Genomic DNA, 19,892 nt, shown 5'->3' on the forward strand with positions numbered 1-19,892 from the left:
TTGGGGTGAAGGGTGTGTGGACAGGGGCAGCCACTTCACTAAACATGGTTGGATACAGGTTTGATTTTTGAGCCCTCTCAATCCCCTGGAGAAGGAAATGGCAACCCACTCCAGCATTTTTGCCTGGAGAATCCCATAGACAGAGGAGCCTGGTGAGCTATAGTCTGTGGGGTCACAATGAGACAGATACAACTGAAGCAACTTGGCTCACACGCACAATGTATTAGGCGTTTGAATACATAAGCTGGGCTTCCCTGGTGGCTCAGTGTGTCAAGAATCTGCCTGCCAATACAGGAGACATGGGTTTGATCCCTGGTCTGGGAAGATCCCACACGCTGTGGAGCAACTAAGCTCATGTACCACAACTACTGAGCCTGTGCTCTGGAGCTCAGGAGCTCCAACTACTAAAGGCTGGGAGCTCTAAAGCCCGTGCTCCACAACGAGAGAAGCCACTGCGATGAGAAGCCTGTGCATCGCAACTAGAGAAGCCCCCGCTTGGCACAGCTAGAGTAAGCCCACGCAGCACTGAAGACCCAGCACAGCCAAAAATAAAGAAATAAAATAAAAGTAATTATAAAAAACATAAGCTAAAATGTTAAAATCCAGAAAGGGAGGGAGGCCCGTCAGGAGTGTCCTTGGCCCAGAAGGTGCTGAAGGATGCCGGGGAGGGGAGTCCTACGGGCCTCCCAGGGCAGCAAGGAGAGCAACTGGGGTGGTGGTGGGAGTGTGGTCACTCCTGGTGTACAGCATCATCCATCAGGCCCCAGGATGCAGCTCTTGTTCACTGTGTCCTGGTTCACACATCTACATAGTCCACATCCATGGCACGAGTGACTCCAGAAGTGTGTGACCTGAGCCAGTACTGCTAAGTGCCCCTGCCACCCCCTTTGGCAGGAACCAAAACCAGCCCAGCACCCTACCTGCAACACTGTGCTCTCAGAAAATGTTGCTATGGCAACTGTTTGCCGAATGACTACCAGAATGAATGTGTGTATCTACCTCGACCACCTTATATGAAGAGCCGACTCACTGGAAAAAAACCCTGATGCTGGCAAAGATTGAGGGCAGGAGGATAAGTGGATAACAGAGATTAAGATGGTTAGATAGCATCGCTGACTCAGTGGACGTGAGTTTGAGCAAACTCCGTAAGACAGTGAAGGACAGGGAAGCCTGATGTGCTGCAGTTCATGGGTTCACAAAGAGTCAGACACGACTTAGCAACAACAACTGGACACAGGCTAAACAGGGCCATGGATAGAAGCCCAGGGGGTGTGGCTTTAGTCAGAGCAGGAATCCAGACCAGCAAAGGGCTGGAAATGTGGAAATGACCCACTGTGAGAGAGAGATAGAAGATATGGTGCCCTCAAGAAAGTCATACAGCAGAAGAATCTGATGGTAACAGCGGACTCTGTGTGATCACTCACACACTATAGTCACGGAGGGAAGAATTGAATCAGAAGCCAAAGACAGACCAGGGAGAGGCAGAAGAGCCCTTGGGGGCCCTCGGGAGCTAGGCTCCTCTCTGGAATGTCCTCTGTGGCCCCCGCCAGCACTGGTCACCTGCACAGATGAGAGCCAGGCAGTGCGGGAAATAAATCAACAGAACCATGAGGTCGCTGGATGCTGTAGACCATGACTCAGGGGCCGGGGCCCTACACCCACAGCATCAGGACCCAGGGATCAAGTCAATCCATGAGCTAATCCACCCCCAGTGTCATGCCCACAGGGACAGGTGGTTGGGACATGAGAAAGACATCAGGCAAATGCAAAGAAAGTCAATGAAACTTCTCAAAACTCAAACAATTCATGTGTCCATGGGATTCTCCAGGCAAGAATACTGGAGTGGATTGTCATGCCCTTCTCCAGCAGATCTTCCCAACCCGGGGATCAAACCCAAGTCTCCTGCCTCGGCAGGCGGGTTCTTTAGCACTAGCGCCCCCTGGGAAGCTGAATGGACAACTAGAATAACTCTAAGTCCTGGAATTATTACTGTGGAGAAGGGGAGACAGAAGGTGGTGGTGTGTGGAGGATCCCCAGCAAGAAGCCAGAGCCGAGGTTAGGGCAGGCCTGGGGCTGACATATGCCTGATATGGCAGGTACTGAGGCAGAGCCATGTACAGCAGCCGAGAGTGGAAGTCGTCTACGTGCTAGCTGGGGGTGACTGGCCATATGACATTCATGCTGCAACTGAGCAGTGGAGTTACACACAGAGATTAAAGAGGATAACCGAGACCCACATGGAGAGCTCCAAGCTATGTGGCAGGGGAAGAAATAGGGGACAGAACACACTGCCTCTATTTCTCAACACACAAAGCAGGTAATTTCTATTCTCAGAATATCTCAGGGAGGAAACAAAGAAATGGGGTGCAGCATCTCCTCTGGGGCAGGGTTGGGGATCAGGAGCAAAGATTTCTTTTTCACTGTTTAACGTTCCCTACTCATTAAAAATTTTATCTTGTAAAATTAAACTTCTTTTCCTTTTTTGCAATTTCTTTTAGGGCCATGTCTTGTGACGTGTCAGATCTTAGTTCCCTGATCAGGGATCGAACCTGCGCCCCTGGCATTGGAAGTGCAGTCTCAACCACTGGACTGCCAGGGAAGTCCATGTTTTTTTGTTTTTTGCAAAGAACCAAAGCCCCCTCCCTGACTCCAAAGCCTGACACTATGCTGGAATGCCTTTCCCAACATGCCAGGGTCCCCTCTGCTTCACTGTTATCGCCTGTTTTCACCTTGAAGGCTAGCTGGTCTGCTGGAGACTGGGGCTTCAAGTTCTGGGAAGGGATCCTGAGCAGACCCATGCTCCTCCTCCTGTCCCTTCCCCCACCCCCGCCCCACTCACATGGCACTCGCCGTGTAGCTGGCATCGCCACCCTCCACGTACTGCACTTGGCTGGGGTACACGTGTGAGACCGGCACCTGCTGGAGCTGCTGCACCTGGCATGGGAGGAAGGGGACACAGAGGGTCAGGGGTGGGCTGGCTCCCCACCTCCCTGCTTCTCAAAGTCTGGCAGCTGGCCAAGCTCACGGGGACTCCCAGATCCCCGGCTGGGAGGCTGCACTTAGGGGCTCTCTGAACACCCTGGACAGGGCCAGGGCTGGGAATGAGGCACAGCGGCGTCAGGAAAAGCCAGGCCTCTCTGCTTGGACTGGGGACAGCAAGGGTAGGGTTGAGATGAGGTGGGTGGAGGGGACCCCAGGCAGGGTCCTACTGCGAGCATGAAAGCTGAACCCCAGCGGCAGAGCCAAGTTCTGGTACAAGCCTGACGGTTAAGCCGGCCGGAGCCGGGAACTAGCCATGGCTACAGGAGAGGCGCCTGCCTCAGGGACGGACCCTGCCTATGGGGGTGGGGCCTAGGTGCACAGGATGCGACGGGCGGAGCCGGGACCAGGGCTGGGGCCCCACTGGTGGGCCAGAATCTGTAACTACTGACAAAGCGGGGCGGGGGCGGGGCCTGAGTTCCCCACCCATCCCCCATCCCAGTCTGTAGGGGCAGAGCCTGGGACCAGGAGCCCGCTTTGGTAGGGTGGGGAAGGTGGGTAATCAGAGATGGGTCCCCAGGCTGTTTGGGTGGAGGTGGGGTCTAAAGGGCCTGCAGGGCCGGGCGCGGGCCGGGGCCGGCGGATCCCGCCCCCGCCCGCCCCTCGCACCCCCGCCCGTGCGTCCGCCACCTACTTTGAGGGCCGTGGCGGCCGTGCCGAACACTAGCACCTGGGGGACTCTCTGGATCCTGACCCTCTGGTCGGGGCTGGCTCGGGCCGGCAGCCCGGGTAGTGGCTCGAGGACCACTTTCTGCTGCGGCAGGAGCAGGTGCGGGGGCAGGAAGCCCACCAGCTCCACCCACTGCTCGGCGCCCGGTTCGTAATGGGGCGGCAGCGGCTCAGGGCTGCCTAGCTGCGCGGCCGCCCCGCGGCAAGCTGGCGGTTCCGGGGCCAGCGCACCCGGCCCGGGCCCAGGCGTGGGCGGCCGGGGCGGCGGCGGCTCCGGTGGCGGCGTGGGCCAGGGCTCTTGCTGCTCTGCCTTCCTAGCGGGAAACTGACTGCCTGAGCTCTGGAGGACAAACAGAGACACTGAGGGGTCACCGGGGCCGGCAGCCGGCGGGTGTCCAGGCCTCCACCGCCCACCGGGCTGCTGACACTAGGCAGCAACCCGACCAGAAGACCCCACCCGGTGTCAGAGAAGGGGCAATCCAGAGCTCTCTCTTAGCAAAGCCTGGGCCCTGAACTGCCCGGTGCTGGCAAAGAGGAAGGCTTGAGGCCCATGGTTGGAATTGGAGTCCAGGGTGGGGCTGGGTTTCTCAAAGTTCCAGCTGCCTCCCTCTACCCAGACCCCCCCCAGGGGGGCTGCATTCCCTCCCTGCGGCCTGAGGGGCCTGCACCTCCCCACCACCCCCCCTCCCCTCCGCTGCCCCCGACTGAGCCCCAGTTTGCCCAGAGGCATGTGGGGGAGACACATACCTCTTGAGCCACATGGACCGGCTGGAGTCCTTGCACGGTGAGCTGCTGCACGGGGCCAGCTTTGGGCACCTGTGGAGTGGCCTGAACCACCGACCTCTGGGGGGAGGGAAAGGCAAGTCAGACTGCGATAGCCATGGCCAGAATGGCTGCCCGCCTGTCCTCAAGCGCCACCCGTCCCCAGCACTGGCATCAGCCTTTCTCCAGCTTTTCACTGCTGGCCCCACACGATGTGGCTTCCAGGTCCCTTAGCAGGTTGACTCTTGGCGCTATGGTGAACCCAGGCTCTACCAGGTGAGGCTGACAAGAAGTAAGACTGAGAGCTGAACTTGGAGCTGACAGAGTGGGGTCCCTGCTCCCCATCCCCACTGCCTACATGGTCATCCCGCACCTCGGCATCCAGCAGGTCCTCACTTCCATGCTATGGCGGGGACGCCGGCATTACCCTCAGAACAAAGTGAGGGACAGAGGCTGGGAGGCGGGGAGCAGCTGAGTGACGAACCCAGGGCTAGATTCCGAGGGGCCGTGGTGTCTGGCTGGAGGATATCTGTTGAGTCCTTCAGGGTGGAGTTTCTGCTTTTCCTCCAGGGAGAGGATCTATGGCTTTCAACTGGTTTTCTGAGGGGCTGGGAACCACCCCCCTACCTGACTGGCAATGACCAGATGACAGACAACCCTTGCCTTATAACCTGCTCTGGCCACGGTGGCTGGCAGCTCAGAGTGAGGACTCCTCTGGAAGACGGGGCATGGACTTAACAGGCTGAGGCCTCTCCCTGAGCCCCTTGGGGGCGAGCCAGGACTTGGCCTTGGGATTGCCTCCAGGCAAATGGGCCTGGAGATGCCACAGTTGTTTCTTGAAGCTGTTTCTAGTGCTTATTCAGTCTGAGGTGCTTTCAACAGCAGCCTCAACCACCTAGCTCCCTGGCCCTCAGGGCAGAAGCCAGTATTTAGATGAGAACATAGAGTCTGGAGAGAAGCAGAGCTGCTTGCCGCAGGCCCCGGTGGCCGGCTGGGGCTGGACCCCCACGGGCTTCCCCACCACCATCCCGACAAACAGCTGTAGGAGGATGCAGAGGCCGCTGGGCCAGCACCCCTTGCCCCTGCCACCGCCCGCCTTGGCCTGGCACCTCTTGGGTGACGGGGACACTCTGCTGGACGCCATGGACTTGCAGCTGCTGTGGCACCGTGCCCGTGGGGGCCCCGGCCGTCTTGCCGGAGGAGCTGTTGGCCTGCACCGGTGACCGCTGCAAGGGAAGGAGGCACAGCGAGTGTGTGGGGCAGCCGGGCCCTGACAAACCCTGTCCCAAGAGCTATTCGGGGAGGACAACAGCTGGGGGGTACATCTCCCAGCCACCTAAGCTGATAACTGTCCCGGGCGTCCAGACGCCTGGTCCCTCCTGCAGCCCCAGGGATCCCAGGGCAAGGCTCAGAGTTCAGCCCAGAGATGCTGGGGAGGCCCGTCTTCCCCAGTGAGGAGGGTGAGGACTTTGGCCTCCGCTCAGTGGCCCCCAGCTGCCTCCATCAGCAGCTGGGCTGCAGCCCTGAGGTGAGAAAGGCTATGTCTGGGGGTCCCCACTTTCCAGATGAGTTGTGAAGGCGCAGATGGGAAGGGACGTGTGCAGGGCCACACAGCTGTGAGTGGTGGCACCAAGTGCTGACCCTGGGTGGGCTGGCTGCAGAGCCCCCATCAGCTCTGTGTCATGGGAAGTAGATGAGGGGTGGGTGTCATTACTTGTTTCATGCCTAGAAAACTCTAGGCTCAGAAGGCTCTGAGGGCCTGCCCAGAGACCCCCAGAACTGAATGTCTGAGCCTGGGACCTCAAAGTCTGACTGCTGACACCCATCCTCCCAGCCATCCACAACTCGCCTGCCTCCACATCCTCATGGGAATTAGGGGTCCTCAGTATTCACACTATGGTTGGAAGACAGCCACTTTTGCTTCCTGGGATACAGGGCCCAGAGCTGGAACTTTGAGATTCATTCTGGCCCAGGAGAGAAGGTGCCTCCTCCTGGAGCCAGACTCAGCTCAGAGCCAGCAGAGCAGAGTCCAGCGGCCGAGCCCCCCACACCCAGGCTCAACAGGGACTTCAGAGGAGGGAGTCCTCACTCCGTGGGGGAGAGGGGCGGGGAGGATGGCCGAAGGGGCCACCACCTACCTCGGGGGGTGAGTGCACTTGCTGGGTGCCATGCACCGTCAGGGAGACCTGGCCGCCCTTGGCGCCCGGGGCTGTGCTCTGCACTACCAGACGCTGCGTGGGGAGAGCCTGGAGCGAGAAGGGAGAAGGACCGTAGTTCACTGACAATGACCTGTGTGCGTGTAGGTTTTCTTTTTTGCCCTCCTCAAGGCATGTGGGATCTCAGTTCCGGGACCAGGGATCGCATTCCCTGCATTAGAAGTGCAGAGTCTTAACCATTGGACCACCAAGGGAATCCCCTGGCCTGTGTGTTTTTAATGTGCACCTGTGCTGTGCCAGGGGCTTCCCTGGTGGCTCAGTGGTAAAGAACCCACCTGCCAATGCAGGAGATGTGGGTTCGTTCAATCCCTGGGTCAGGAATATCCCCTGAAGAAGGAAATGGCAACTCACTACACTATCCTTGCCTGGGAAATCCCATGGACAGAGGAGCCTAGTGGGCTACAGTCCGTGGGGTCGCAAAAGAGGGGGACACGACTGAGTGACTCAACAACAATGACCTGAGCCAGGTGCTATCTTAGCGCTGCCTGCCTGCAGGCTCCCGGAATCGCCCACACAGTCCTGATGCGTGGTGGCTCCTGCATTTCAGAGGGTGACAGCGAGGCTTAGGACAGCAGAAGCAATTGCCCAAGGTCCTGGAGCCCATACTCAGCAGAGCTGAAGTGTTTTCCCAGGGCGCCTGGCTCCATGGGCCTCAAAATGTGCTCCCACCCTGAAAATTGGGCAGGACTTTGTCCCAGTCCATGCCAGACCCCAGCAGCCGCTGTGCAGCCTTGCAGCCCACAGATCACCGTGCACTTGCTCCCAGTGCTGGGCTCTTGGTTCCTAACAGGCTTTGGGTTCTCTGCTCTGGAACGTCAGGGTTGGACCCACCAGCCATGTTCCTGTCAGTCCTCAGGTCTCTCTGTTAAGATGACTCCTGCAGCCCCTTCTTGCCCAATGGGCCCTGACTGACACGGCCTCACCGGCCACCCCAGGGTAGGCCCCACATCCTCGAGGCTGGTGCGGGCAGATCCGAGCAGGCCGCGGGGGTTGGTTGTACACCCTGGGAGGGCTCTGAGAGTGGGGTGTGGGGGCCAGAGGCGGGGCGCTTACCTGCTGGGACACCGGGATGTTGGTGAGCTGGAGGGGTGACACGTGGCCCGGCTTGGCCTGCACACTTGTCTGGACCAGTAGCCGCTGTGGGGAAAGGAAGAAGGGCCTGAACCGGGCTGGTTTCCCCAAGGAGGCCTGGCCGGGGTGGGGGAAAGGCGGGGTGGAGGGGTAGGGATTTTTTTTTTAGCAGTGAGCATCTTGATAAGAACAGGCGAGCAGATGGTTCCAGCAGCAGGACTGGGGGTGGGGGAAGCAAGGTCACTATAGCCATAGCCTCGCTGCCCGCGTGGCGTGCTCTCTGTCCACCCTGGGGGCGGGGCGTGTCCTACCTGCTGGGTGCCCTGCACCTGCTGAACCACCTGAGTGGGCACTCCGGTCTGGCTAGCCGTGGAGCCGGGGCTGGCCTCTGACACAGTCTCGCTGGCCCGCATGGCACCCTCTGTGGGGAAAGGTCACCAGGTCAGCTCTGCCTGCTGCCTCCACCCCCACCCTGAGCCTGAGGCCGTCGAGATAGATGCTGCTGCCTGAAGCCAGCTCCAGATGAGGTTAGGCCTCTCCAGGAATCCTGTCTGGCCCCTGTCCAGCCGCAAGACTGCCCATTGGAGTGGGCTGGGGGCCACAAGGACCTATAATCCTTAACACCCATTAGCAGCCACCCCCGCCCCCTCCACCTCATTGTCCTGAAGTCAGTGTCCAGAAGGGTTGACTGACAAGCCAAGATGCAGTGGAGGCTTGGGGAGATGAACTCCTTTGCCCAGCAGGCAGGACTGTGGACCATGACCGACCCCATCAACCCCACCTCCCAGGGGTCCCACAGCCCTGGAAAGCATCAGGACCACCTGCCTTGAGGTGACCCCTGGCTTCCCAGGATCGGAAGCTGGTCAGAGGAGTGAGCCCAGAAAGTTTCACCAGCCTGCTGTCAAACACCCCCTCCTCCCTGGCCACTGTCAGAGCCTCCCTGTCCTCGGTGGGGGTGGGGGGCAGGAGCTGGGCGAGCGGGTACTCACGCTGATAGGCAGCCGAGAAGAGGCAGTCATAGAACATGGTGCCCCCCTCCCGCCCCAGCCCCTGCCCGTCCGTCCCCAGGAGCCTGCCCGGCACTCCTTGATCCTTGCCCACCTCTCCAGAACAGCAGGGTGCGCAGGCGGCTTTATACCTGCAACCTTGGGGAGCTAATCCCCCCAGCGCTCCTGGCAGTCCTCTTGGGATAAACATACTTCCCTCCCAGCCCGAGCGGGGCCTTTGAGGGGCTGGGGCTACGCTCTGGGGTCAAGAGGGAGGCTGGTACCCAGAGATGCTTTCAGGAAGGCGCAGGTTGGGTTTCATGCACATCTTGCTAAGTGATTAGCAGGAGAACTGAGGGGGAGGGGCATGGGGCGAGTGTCCCCAGAGGCACTGGTTGGGAGACCCTCATCCCAGCTGGGACACCAGCCACCCCACCCCCTTTATCGCCTGGTTACTCCCAGCAGTTTCAGAGGTGGGGTGGGGCTGGGACCAGAGTCACAGGCCAGGCCTAGGCTGAGGCCCCAAAGGCAGGGGGATGTAGACTCAGGCATGTGGGTAAGGAGGCATGTGTCTGAGCCGAGGGCCTGTGGGGGACACAAAAGGCTCGGAGCGTCCTTTTGGGTCTCAGCCTCTAAACTGGGGAGCTAGGCCTCAGCTGTTGCAGGGAGACATGGAGAAGGGACTGGCTAGAATAGAAAGGTGGCCGCATGCAGGTAGAAGCAAAGACCTCAGGGGCCAAGTCTGAAGCAGAGCACGTGACTGTGTATGCTAGGTGTGGGCCAGACGTGGGGGAGACCCTGGGACAACTCTGCAGCTCATTCGAGGAGACACTGATTCCTCTGTTTTGCTGGAATCATCCCTCGCAACCACTCAGGCTTCCCTGTCATCATCAAAGAGGAGGCCCTCACTGAGCCAGCCCGCGGGGAGAAACCCGAGAAAGCACCCAGTCCCGTGAGGGCCCCGGCACACCTGGGTGTCCATGGCCCAACGGACAGTGCCTGACCCAGGAGGCCCGTGGCAGGTTCAGCCTGGCTCAGGGTGGGCAGCGAGTTGGGGGCTTCTCCCGTCCCCTCCAACACCCTGGTACTCTGATGAAAAGGGCAAGGTTGGTCCTTGAGTGGGGACCCGGAGCAGTTGGAGGCCTGGGGACTTGCTGGGATCCAGCATCACCTGGGACAAGGAAGATCTGGGAGGCAGTCTTGCCCATCTCCTGCTTCAGGGGTGGCCCTCAAGGCTGGAGCCCCCATCCTGGCCAGGCTGCATCACGAGGATGAGCAGGTGAGATTCTATAGTCTACTCTTTAGACGAGGGGCTTCCTGTGGCCAAGGTGGACTCCTGCCACAGTGTCTCGCCCTGGCTCTGCGTGTGCGCGTGTGTGCCTGAGGGACCCTGAGTCCGCGAGCATCAGCATCTGTCTGCAACCTCCACTTTGCACATGCGCACAGGCCAGAGAAGGCCCCGCCGTCTCAAATCTCTAGCCAGGAAGCGGCAGCTGATTTCCTGTCCCTCGATCTGATGAGCTTCTCTTCCTCCCTGGCCCCTGCACTTACTTTCTCACTGAGACCTACTCTGGCCTCATAGGCCACTTTGAGCTACTTGGGAGAGGACAGAGGGAAGCCTGAGAGGCTGGACTCCAAGACGGGACCCAGGTCACCACGGACCACAGATGGGGCTGTCTGTTCCTCTTCCTCCTGATCCTTTGCTCCCGTCCTGCCAATGATTTCAGTCAACAGCTCGCTGGGAGGGGAGCCTGTGGATTCCTGATGCCCCCAGGGCCCTGGGTCCCTTTGTCCTGACCTCAGTTTCCCCATCTATGCTTGGGGACACTGATAAACACCTTCCTGGTCCCTCTTCTTGACACAAGTCTTGGACTTCCAGGGGCTCCAAGTGAGACAGAAGCAGGGAAGAGAGGCTGGACATGATCCCTTCTTCAGTCCAGCCCTACCCCCTTCCACCGGCTTGGTCTCATCTTTCTAGGGACAGCCGGCAGGACTCACAAGGTCTTCCTTCCACTTGGGTTTCGGGTGACAGCCTGGTGGCCTCTGAGGATGGGGACTTATGGATCTAGAGGATTGTTCCTAAGCTGGAAGTTTGAGCTTCCTTCCCATCACCTCCAAAGTCACCTTAGGGCAGAGCTCCTGAGGACTGGGCGAGAGAAGCTGCTTCTACAGCAGCGCTCCTGGCTGGCTTCCAGTCTGGGCTCCATGTGTGGCTCCCGGGCCCCGCCCTGCCTCCTGCCTGCAACTCCCTGGGTCCCTGCTCAGCTCACATTGCTTCTGGCTCCGGAGGAGCCCCAGGCACCTTGCTGCAGCCTTTGCTGGTGTTAGTTACACCCCCACCTCCACCCCTAGGACCAGCTCACATGGCCCAGAGGCCACCCTTAGATAAAAGGGACACTAAGGGTTACAAAGGAACCCTCAGAAATCACTGCCAGGGGTGGGGGAGGGGTCAACAAAGCCACAGGAGTCCTCATAGAACAAATCAAGGAAGCAGTGTCTGGTAACCATTCCGGGGACAGGCCTGCTGCTGGCAGAACCAGGAGCAGAAGGGACAGGCAGTTCCCCAGGACCACTGTGAAAGATAATGAGGCCACTGACCAAAGAAGGGAGGCTGAGATTCACATCCACAACTGGTCATGTCAACACCGCTACCCACCCACACTGAGTGCCCCACAGCATGATGGGGGCCAGGAGAGGGGGGTAACCAAGGCTTTGACCAGTAGGTACCAGGGGCTCCCTGAGGGTGGAGGAGGGGGGTGGTGGAAGGAGCTGGAGAAGACAAGGGAAGAGAGGAGACGGGCTGGGACTTGGGGGATGCTGGGGTCTACAGTCATGCGTCCATTCCAGACCCTTGTTCTGGGACCCCAGACACGGCAAGCAACAAAAGCCAGCATTCAGGAGGTCCAGGGCCAATAAGATGCCAATATTGGTCCAGGGCCAATAAGTGGAGGCTATGAAAAGTCCTCTAACGGCAACAGGCAAGCCCTCCTGCCTGCTCTCCGCTGCCCAGAGGCCCCGAGATGGGATGGGAGTGCTGAGCTGGGTCAGGTCAGCATTCATGAGGGATAAGCCACCAGAGGGTCTGGGATGGGAAAGCTCCAGGCAGAGGGCAACGAGAGTGCCAAGGCCCAGAGATGAATTGAGCCTGGAAGGTTTGCGGAGCCACAGGAAAGCCAGTGGGGCTGAAGCAGGAATGTAGGGGGGAAGGTTGATACCAGATGGCACTGGGTGGCCAGCAGGCCTGGATGGCCAGAGTCAGGAGGTTGGACTTTTGTCAGTAGCGGCGCAGGGAGTGTGGAGCTGGTCCCTATCACAGGGATCCAGATCTCCTAGAGGCAAGAAAGGCCAGGCCAGGCTTTCTCAGAGAGTGCCCCCAGGGCCACCTGCTTTGGAATAATCCGGGTTGAGCTGGGACATAATGGAATCGAATCAACAGTTATCAAGAGGCTCCCTCTGGTTGCTGTTGGGGAAGACTGTGAAGGGTCTGAACAGAGGCTGGACCAGGGTAGGGGCCAGGGAGGTGGGAGAGGTGGTGGGCTCTGGTTGGATTTAGGACATGGAGCCAAGACAGCTTGCTTGCTCAAGGATGGGTAAGACAGGGGACCTCCCTGGTGGTCCAGTGGTTACGACTCTGCACTTCCATTGCAGGGGCGGCATGGTTTCGATCCCTGGTTGGGGAACTAGGATCCTGCATGCCACGCCATGTGGCCAGGGAGAAAAAAAAAGGATGGGTAAGACAGGAGTCAAGGCTGACCCAGGCCTGGGGTAGGGGGAGAGAGAAGGTGATATTTACTAGGACAAGGAAGTCTCAAAGGAGGCCAGATTTGAAGAAGGAAAGAAATTCCAGATTGCCATCAGGCCATGCTGGTTTGAGAGGTCTGTGGAACCACGTGGATGGGTCACAGGTGGCGAGGACTCAGGGCCGACAACGTGGGCATTGACGTACAGAGGTGGCATCAGAGGCTAAGGGACAGGACAAGGCCCTGGAGCAGAGAAGAGGCCTCAGCTGATGAGGTCGTGGTGCACAAGGTAAGGGACATGAGAAGGAAAGAGCAAGGGGGAACCGAGATGGGGAGGCAGGGAGGTGGGCAGAGACCAGAGCGGGAGGGCATCTCTGGGGGGGCGGGGGGAGGGGAGAAACTGTCATGTGCTGCCCAGAGGCCAGGGGAGAGGAGAATAGAGGGTGACCAGTGGGTCCACAAGATGGGGGCCATGGGTGATCCTGCCCGGGACTCTGGGATTGAGGAGACAGAGCTCTGAGTGAAGGGGCAGAGACTAAGGAAGGGAGGATGAATCCTTTGAGGAATTCTGACTTAAAGGGAGGGCTTCCCAGGTGGCTCAGTGGTAAAGAATCCGCCTGCCAATGCAGGAGATGCAGAAGACATGAGTTCGATCCCTGGGTTGGGAAGATCCCTTGGAGAAGGAAATGGCAACCCATTTCCGTATTCTTCCCTGGAGAATGCCATGAACAGAGGAGCCTGGTGGGCTATAGTCCGTGGGGTCGTAAAGAATCAGACATGAATTAGTAACTAAACAACAACTAAGGGAAGAAAACGGGACGACTGCGGTAGCGGGTGCAGGGCCTGGGGGCCCTGGTTAAAATGGGAGCTGCTGTATTTTTACAAGCAGGTAGAAAAGATCTACCAGAGAGGGACTAAGTAATGAGGCTGGGACAGCAGAAGTCCTGGAGGGGGCAGCCTGGAACTGCCATGGGGCCACTTCACCCTTCCAGCAGCAGGAAAGCAGAGCTGGTGGGTGCAGATGGACCCTGGGTGCTGGGAGGCTGGGTAGGTGGGAGATGGGGCCCTTCTTGTAACATGACGATGCCTTGTCCACAGTGAGGTCGGGAGCACGGTGGGGGGTTAAGGACACAGAATGAGAGGGAGGTGCTGGAGGTGACCCCGGCCACATCCTGTGCCTGGCCTCGCTCTGTACTCAGCTGACTCTCCCATGCCAGCTCCCTTCTACACCAGTCTGTGTCACAAAGTCACTGTCCTGAGCCCCTGCGTGCCCCCCGCCCTCCCTGGGGACCCTGACACTGCAGGAGCTTCCAGGACACTACCGGGGCCCAGCTGCTTCCATCGTGGTCCCACGGGGCCGTGTCAGTTGCCACCAGTTTTGACTCTTCATTGTCCTAGGGTCAAGTTAATTGACCTGCACCTTCCACAGCCTCCCAAGATGCCCTTAGGATCCCCACCACTTTCTTTTCCACTGCGGAAAGACTGGGGCCAGCCTCCCCTCTACACAGGGAACACCAGAAACCACTAAAGATGCCCAGTCCTGTCCTGAGCGCCACCTGTTTTTTTTTTTTTTGGCTGCACCATGCAGCGTGTGGGATGTTAGGATCTTAGTTCCTCAGCTAAGGATGGAAGCTGTGTTCCCTGTAGTAGAAGCGCAGAGTCCTAACCACTGGACCGCCAGGGAAGTTCGTCTGAGCTCCACCATGTCCCTCCGGGGAGTGACCACCTGTCCTGACTCTCTGCTTCTACTTCCCTCTGCTCAGCCCATGCCCATTCTAGAGGAAGCGGGCATAGGGCAGATGCTCTGAAGCAGGAACCATGGGTGCCACGGCCCAAGCTTCCTGGTCATTTGCTCCACAGCCTCAGGGGGGCGGCTGCAGTGACAAACAGGATCCCCTGGCCACATCACACACTCACGAACGCACCCAGCCAAGAGCCCTGCTTGGCCCAAGTCTTGTCAAAAATGAAACGGAAGGGAGGGGGAGCAACCCCTCCAGACCTCCCAGTGGACCTCCCTGAACTGCAGCTGGGAGCACCTCACAGGCAGCCCCTGAGCTCAAAACTGTTACTTTTTGTTTTTAAAATTTTTGACTGGGTTGGGTCTTGGTTGTACCAGCTGGGCAGGCTCCAGAGCGCTCAGGCTTAGCTGCCCTGCCACCTGTGGGATCTCAGTTCTTCCCCAACCAGGGCTTGAACCTGGGTTCCCTGCGTTGGAAGGTGGATTCTTAACCACTGGACCACCAGGGAAGTCACTTGAAGTTGTTACGGTCCCTTTATGGATGATGGCCAAATGCTTCCCCTCCAGTTCTGGCAGGCGTTTGCAAACTAACTCTACTGCCCAAGCCTTTCATTGAGTGACATCTTACTTGAAGACAGAGACAGAACCAGCTCAAAGAGCTGCCCTGGCGGGGAGGATTTTGGGGGGCACAGAGTCCTCCCTGCTTCGTCGGACTACTTCTTCCCCAGAAAGTGAAAAAAGTCAAAGTGTTAGTCGCTCAGTTGTGTCCGACTCTTTTGCGACCCCATGGACTGTAGCCCGCCAGGCTCCCCCGTCCCTGGGATTCTCACGGCAAGAGGACCGGAGTGGGTGGCCATGCCCTTCTCCAGGTCTTCCGACCCAGGGATCAAACCCAGGTCTCCCACACTGCAGGTAGATCGTTTACTGTCTCAAGCCACCAGGGAAGCCTTCCCCAGAGATGTACCGCAAATCCCACCTGTGGACCTGAGACAGTTAAAAAGCTGCCCTCCGGGTGATAGGCACAATAAGTGATGACGGGAGGGCTCTGGGATGCCCCCACATCCAGAAGGCTAGGCTCCCCCAAACTCCTGCTGGAGTTGTTCACAGGGTGCCCTGGCTCCGAGCACGCGTCCACTTACCGGAGACGGTGACCACGATGTACTGCTGGGATGCCGGGGACGGGGTGGGTGCGCCGGCCGGCTGCGAGGGCGTGGGGGCAGCCGGGAGCTCTGTCACATACGGCTTCTGGCTGCCCGGTGGCTGTGCCTGGGGCTGCGGATTCTGCAGCTCGGTGACATACTGGGGCTGGGGGGTGGCGGCGGTGGCGGGGGGCTGGGGGGGCTGGGGTGCCGCAGAGGGCGGCGGTGGCGGCTGGGCTTGCGGCGGAGCCTGTGGTGGCTGGGATGGTTGCGGGGCCGCCTGTAACTCAGTAACGTACGCCTGTGTTGCCATGCCAACAGTGGGGAAAATGATAATAAATAAGGCTTTTTCTTTTTTTTTTCTTGCTTGCTTGGGAAGAAGGAGGGAGGGGGGAGAGAGAAGAGGAGGGAGAAAAAGAAGGAAAAACAAGAATTAATCTACAGGCAGAGGAAACCAGGGACAGCTCCTGGCTCCCCAGAGACACGTTTGGGTTCATCAGCAACTTAATTACATCCCGAGGCTGGTGCAAGATCTAACCAACCCGCTGCTGCACAGCAACTGAGGATGGACCAGGGCTGGTCTATGCCTCTTCCACTCACCCTGACCCAGGATTCCTGCCTTCTTCCTTCGCAGGCTCCGGCGCCTGGTGGACCCCTGGGCTGGGAGACCTCTGACTTTTGCCCAGAAACAAATAATACAGTTCTCCTGAGAGTGCCTGCAGGCACTGTCCTGTGTACTTTCTTTACAATTAACTTTAATTTTTTAATTTTTTGGCCATGCTGGATGACATGTGGGATCTTAGTTCCCCGGCCAGGGATCAAACCCCTACTCCAGGCAGTGGAAGCACACAGAATCTAGTCTCTGCCGCTGCTGCTGCTGCTAAGTCGCTTCAGTCGTGTCCGACTCTGTGCGACCCCATAGACGGCAGTCCACCAGGCTCCCCCGTCCCTGGGATTCTCCAGGCAAGAACACTGGAGTGGCTTGCCATTTCCTTCTCCAATGCATGAAAGTGGAAAGTGAAAGTGAAGTCGCTCAGTCGTGTCCGACTCCTAGCGACCCCATGGACTGCAGCCTACCAGGCTCCTCCGTCCATGGGATTTTCCAGGCAAGAGTACTGGAGTGGGGTGCCATTACCTTCTCCGAGTTTCTACATTACTTAATTTAAAACTCTGCAACAATCGCATCCATGCTTGAGACTCAGAGAGGTTAAGGAGCTTGCCCCAGGCCGCACAGCAGGGAAGAGGTGGGACTGAGTCTGAACCCTGGGCACTCTGAGCACTGGACTAGTGGGCTAACTGCTGGGAAGGAAGGTCATGGGGAAAGCTGTCCCCCAGCCAGCCTCTTCCAGTCCCCTCCTTGCCTGCCATCTGGGCTTGGATTCTTGGCTGAGTGCCATTCCCCGAGGTTGGGGGGGGGTGCGGAATGCCAGACACGGAGAAGGTGTTTTGAGTCCAAAAAGCCCCCTGAGCTGCTTGCGGCCATAGAAATGAGGGCATTTGTAGGTGGTGATGCCAGATGTGAGCTCCTCCCTGAACAGTGGCCTTCTAGGGCCTCGGGCGACTGGGCTGGGAGCAGGCCCTGGCCACAGAGCAGGCCTGCTAGGCCCCGCTGACTTCAGAACGGGGCCCACCTGACCACGCAGAGGCAGCTTTTCTGGCTGCTAACTGTCTGTGGTGCCTCTCTCAGGCGCTGGGTGTGAGGCAAGTACTGTGGGTGAGGCAAAGCCTCAGTATAAGCCCCGCCCCTCGCTAAGCCCCACCTCAGCAGGGAGTGGGCCACCGGTTTCCTGACTCCTTCACTAAGGAGCTTCTAGGGACAGTGGAACAAATGCACGAGAGGTTAAGAGAAGCTCCACCCCTCACAGTTACGTGGTCCCTGATGGCCCTAGACGTATCTCAGTGTAAGAGCTTTGCCTGCGGGGTCGCGGTGACCTGTGGCCTTCAGCAGCATGACACTGCAGGGCTGAGCCAGAGGCTCTTCTGCAATAATCCTCGAGCACCTGTGTGCCATGGCCAGCCAGCTGCAGGGGGACTAAAAGAGATTTTCAAGGGGAAGAGAAAAATAACTGCTACTTGGTGATCAGAAACCCCAGGTAATCACTGTGATTACCTCCTCACAGCAGGCTGGCAAGGGAGGAGCCACTGTGCCCATTTCACACATGAACAAAACAAGGCTCAGGAGTGACCTCTGCACAGGCCTGCGGCGGCAACCAGCAAGAAAAAGGATTTGAAGCCAGGTCTCTCTGACCCCCAGATATGTGCTGTTAGCCCACAGCCCTACTCAGGGAGCCAGGCCCAGGGCTCACAGTCGGTAGATGGCATCTTTCCTGTTTTTCAGATGGAGACACCTAAGGCCCACCCACAAAGGTAATGCCACCTACCCAAGGCCTGGTTGGAACAGCAGAACTCAGGGGCAGGGAGCCCACCAGAGCAGCCCGAGGGAGACCGCAGGCCAGCCAGCACTGTGGTGCCTGTGTTCTTCACACTTCCCTGTACCTCGCTCTCTGCGGATCTGGACTCTGCCCTTGGATGCCAAACCCAAGACGAATCCAGGTCAGCAGGGGGCAAAGCAGGTGAGTCACAAACCCTGGATGGGCCTGTGCACAACTTGAAATTGACTACCTCTCCGCTGTGTGACTTGCGAGGAGGGTGTCCCTCCCCACTGTGTGACTTGCGAGGAGGGTGTCCCCTCCCTGGGCCTCAACTGCCCCATCTGTGCAATGGGAGGGTAGCAGGCCTACAGTGCAAGGCTGCTGCAGAGCTCTGTCTGATGGTGTGGGCAGTGTTTGGCCAAGCTCCTGGTGCAGCCTGAACACTTAAGAAATGGCTCTGGTTCCCCTCATTGCCCAGGGCCCTTGAGCAAGGCTCTAGGCAAGACTATAAGCCTCCAGGCCCTGCCTCCGTGCTTTGGGCTGCTAAGTACAAAGGAAACAAGGGTTGCTGTCTGCACTCAGGTGGGCTTGGTAGGCTTGAGTATGCCAGGCTCCGATGGCTGGTGTGAACAGAGCTGGCAGAGCCCTGAGGCCACCCTCCCTGCCAAGCCTGGTCATTACAGAGAGAGGGACAGTGACAAGGGCCCTGGTCCAGGTCTGAGGGAGTGGTTGTGGGCTTGCCCACTGGGCAGGATGGAAAGGTGGCCTGCCAGGGACTCAGGTAGCAGGGAGAACTTGCTCATGTGGAGAGGGAGAGGCTACTGCCTGCCAAGCACACAGGGAAAACATCTTCCACCAGCCCCTGCCCTCCCCAAACTCTTTCCTGCCAGTATTAGAGGGGCCCACCTCCTCAGACCTCCTCGCAGTACTGGGTCCAAACCCTGGTCCAGATCGGATGCTCAAGTCACTGCTGCTGATCAGCGCCTGTCTACCAGTATCAGACTCACTTCCACTTGAACCCTGGCCTGTCTCTTAATTCATGTCTCTTAAAACATGTAACTGATTTTCCTCTGGGCCTCAGTTTCCCCATCCTTCGTGTGGGGATGATAACACCTGATTCATAGGGCTGTTGCAAAGATCCAATGTGATCAGCAGAGCACCAAATAAGCACTGAGAAGTAGAAGTTGCTATTATCATTATTCACTCAACAAGCATCCATGGAGTTGGAGGGGAAAGGAGAGAGATGCAATCCTCAAGCTCTTGGAAACAGGCACCAAGCGGAGATTCTGACTCTGGTGTTCATCAGCCTCACCTGGGGAGTCAGTTAAATGCAGACTCCTAGGCCCACTGACAGAGTCTGGGATGACCCTGGAGTCTGCTGTTTGAGCTAGTCGCCAGGATAATTCTGGGGCAGGTTGTACAGGACACTGAGAAGCCCTGGCCTGGACTTTCCCAGCCTTAGGAGAGTGGCCCCTTGTGGTCCCCTCCCACCATAAAAGGGCTTTAAAACCTCCGCACTTGCTGGTGCTTTCTCCCCTTCAAGGTGCAAACCCTGCAGGCCTCCTTGTTTCCACTCAAGGACAGGGGGAGGTGGCATTGACACAACTGAGCTCAAAACGGGGAAGGGGAGATGGATAAAACAGCTAAGCCAGCTTCTCTACTGGAGACCTTCTCAGCATTGTCACTGTTCGTCTCCAGGAAGAATGATACAGAATGCCAAATTTCCCATCATTATTTCACCAGGGAACCTCCCTTTTTTTATTTTTTCCAATTGTGGAAGGCTAGGTTAAGCAGAGTTAGGTAGGGTGTTCCCTGGAGAGGAATAAGTCACAAATACCTATACAGGATGAGGTGCGCTCCCCATCTATTTGAGCATGACTCAGCAAATCTGTTCCTTAGCAATGAAACTGCCAAAAAATGCACCAGGGGCTGCACCTATCTTCAAAGCCAACACCTGTTTTTTGGAGAATGTTTGAATCCATTCTTTAGGACAGGGGCTGGCATATTTCTGTGAAGGGCCAGCCAGAAGTCAAGATTTTTGACTCCAAGGACAGACAAGTCTATTCCAGTGACTCAGCTCTGCCACTGGACTGTGAAAACAGCCATGACAATATGTAAACAAGCAGTTGCGTGGCTGTGTGCCAATAAAAGTTTATTTCT

General features: G+C 57.9%; 1 protein-coding gene across 7 annotated transcripts in view; it reads right to left on the reverse strand.

Annotated features, from left to right (window-relative positions):
• RFX1 (regulatory factor X1) overlaps positions 1 to 19,892 on the reverse strand; it is a 35,355-nt gene that overhangs the window by 9,896 nt on the left and 5,567 nt on the right. For 2 of the 7 annotated variants that reach the window (XM_025293668.3, XM_025293667.3), the window contains exons 2-8: positions 8,069 to 8,178; positions 7,740 to 7,823; positions 6,609 to 6,716; positions 5,580 to 5,696; positions 4,456 to 4,551; positions 3,674 to 4,048; positions 2,840 to 2,934 (exon numbers count right to left, since the gene is read on the reverse strand). In XM_025293668.3, coding sequence (XP_025149453.1) covers positions 2,840 to 2,934; positions 3,674 to 4,048; positions 4,456 to 4,551; positions 5,580 to 5,696; positions 6,609 to 6,716; positions 7,740 to 7,823; positions 8,069 to 8,170 — 977 coding nt within the window. In that variant the 5' untranslated portion in view covers positions 8,171 to 8,178. Of the gene's footprint in view, positions 1 to 2,839; positions 2,935 to 3,673; positions 4,049 to 4,455; positions 4,552 to 5,579; positions 5,697 to 6,608; positions 6,717 to 7,739; positions 7,824 to 8,068; positions 8,179 to 15,360; positions 16,297 to 19,892 lie in introns of those variants that run through there. The other 5 variants (XM_025293664.3, XM_025293663.3, XM_044948215.2 and 2 more) reach the window with 5 other exon arrangements.

Source organism: Bubalus bubalis, chromosome 9, assembly GCF_019923935.1.
Source record: "Bubalus bubalis isolate 160015118507 breed Murrah chromosome 9, NDDB_SH_1, whole genome shotgun sequence".
Lineage (NCBI taxonomy): Eukaryota > Metazoa > Chordata > Mammalia > Artiodactyla > Bovidae > Bubalus > Bubalus bubalis.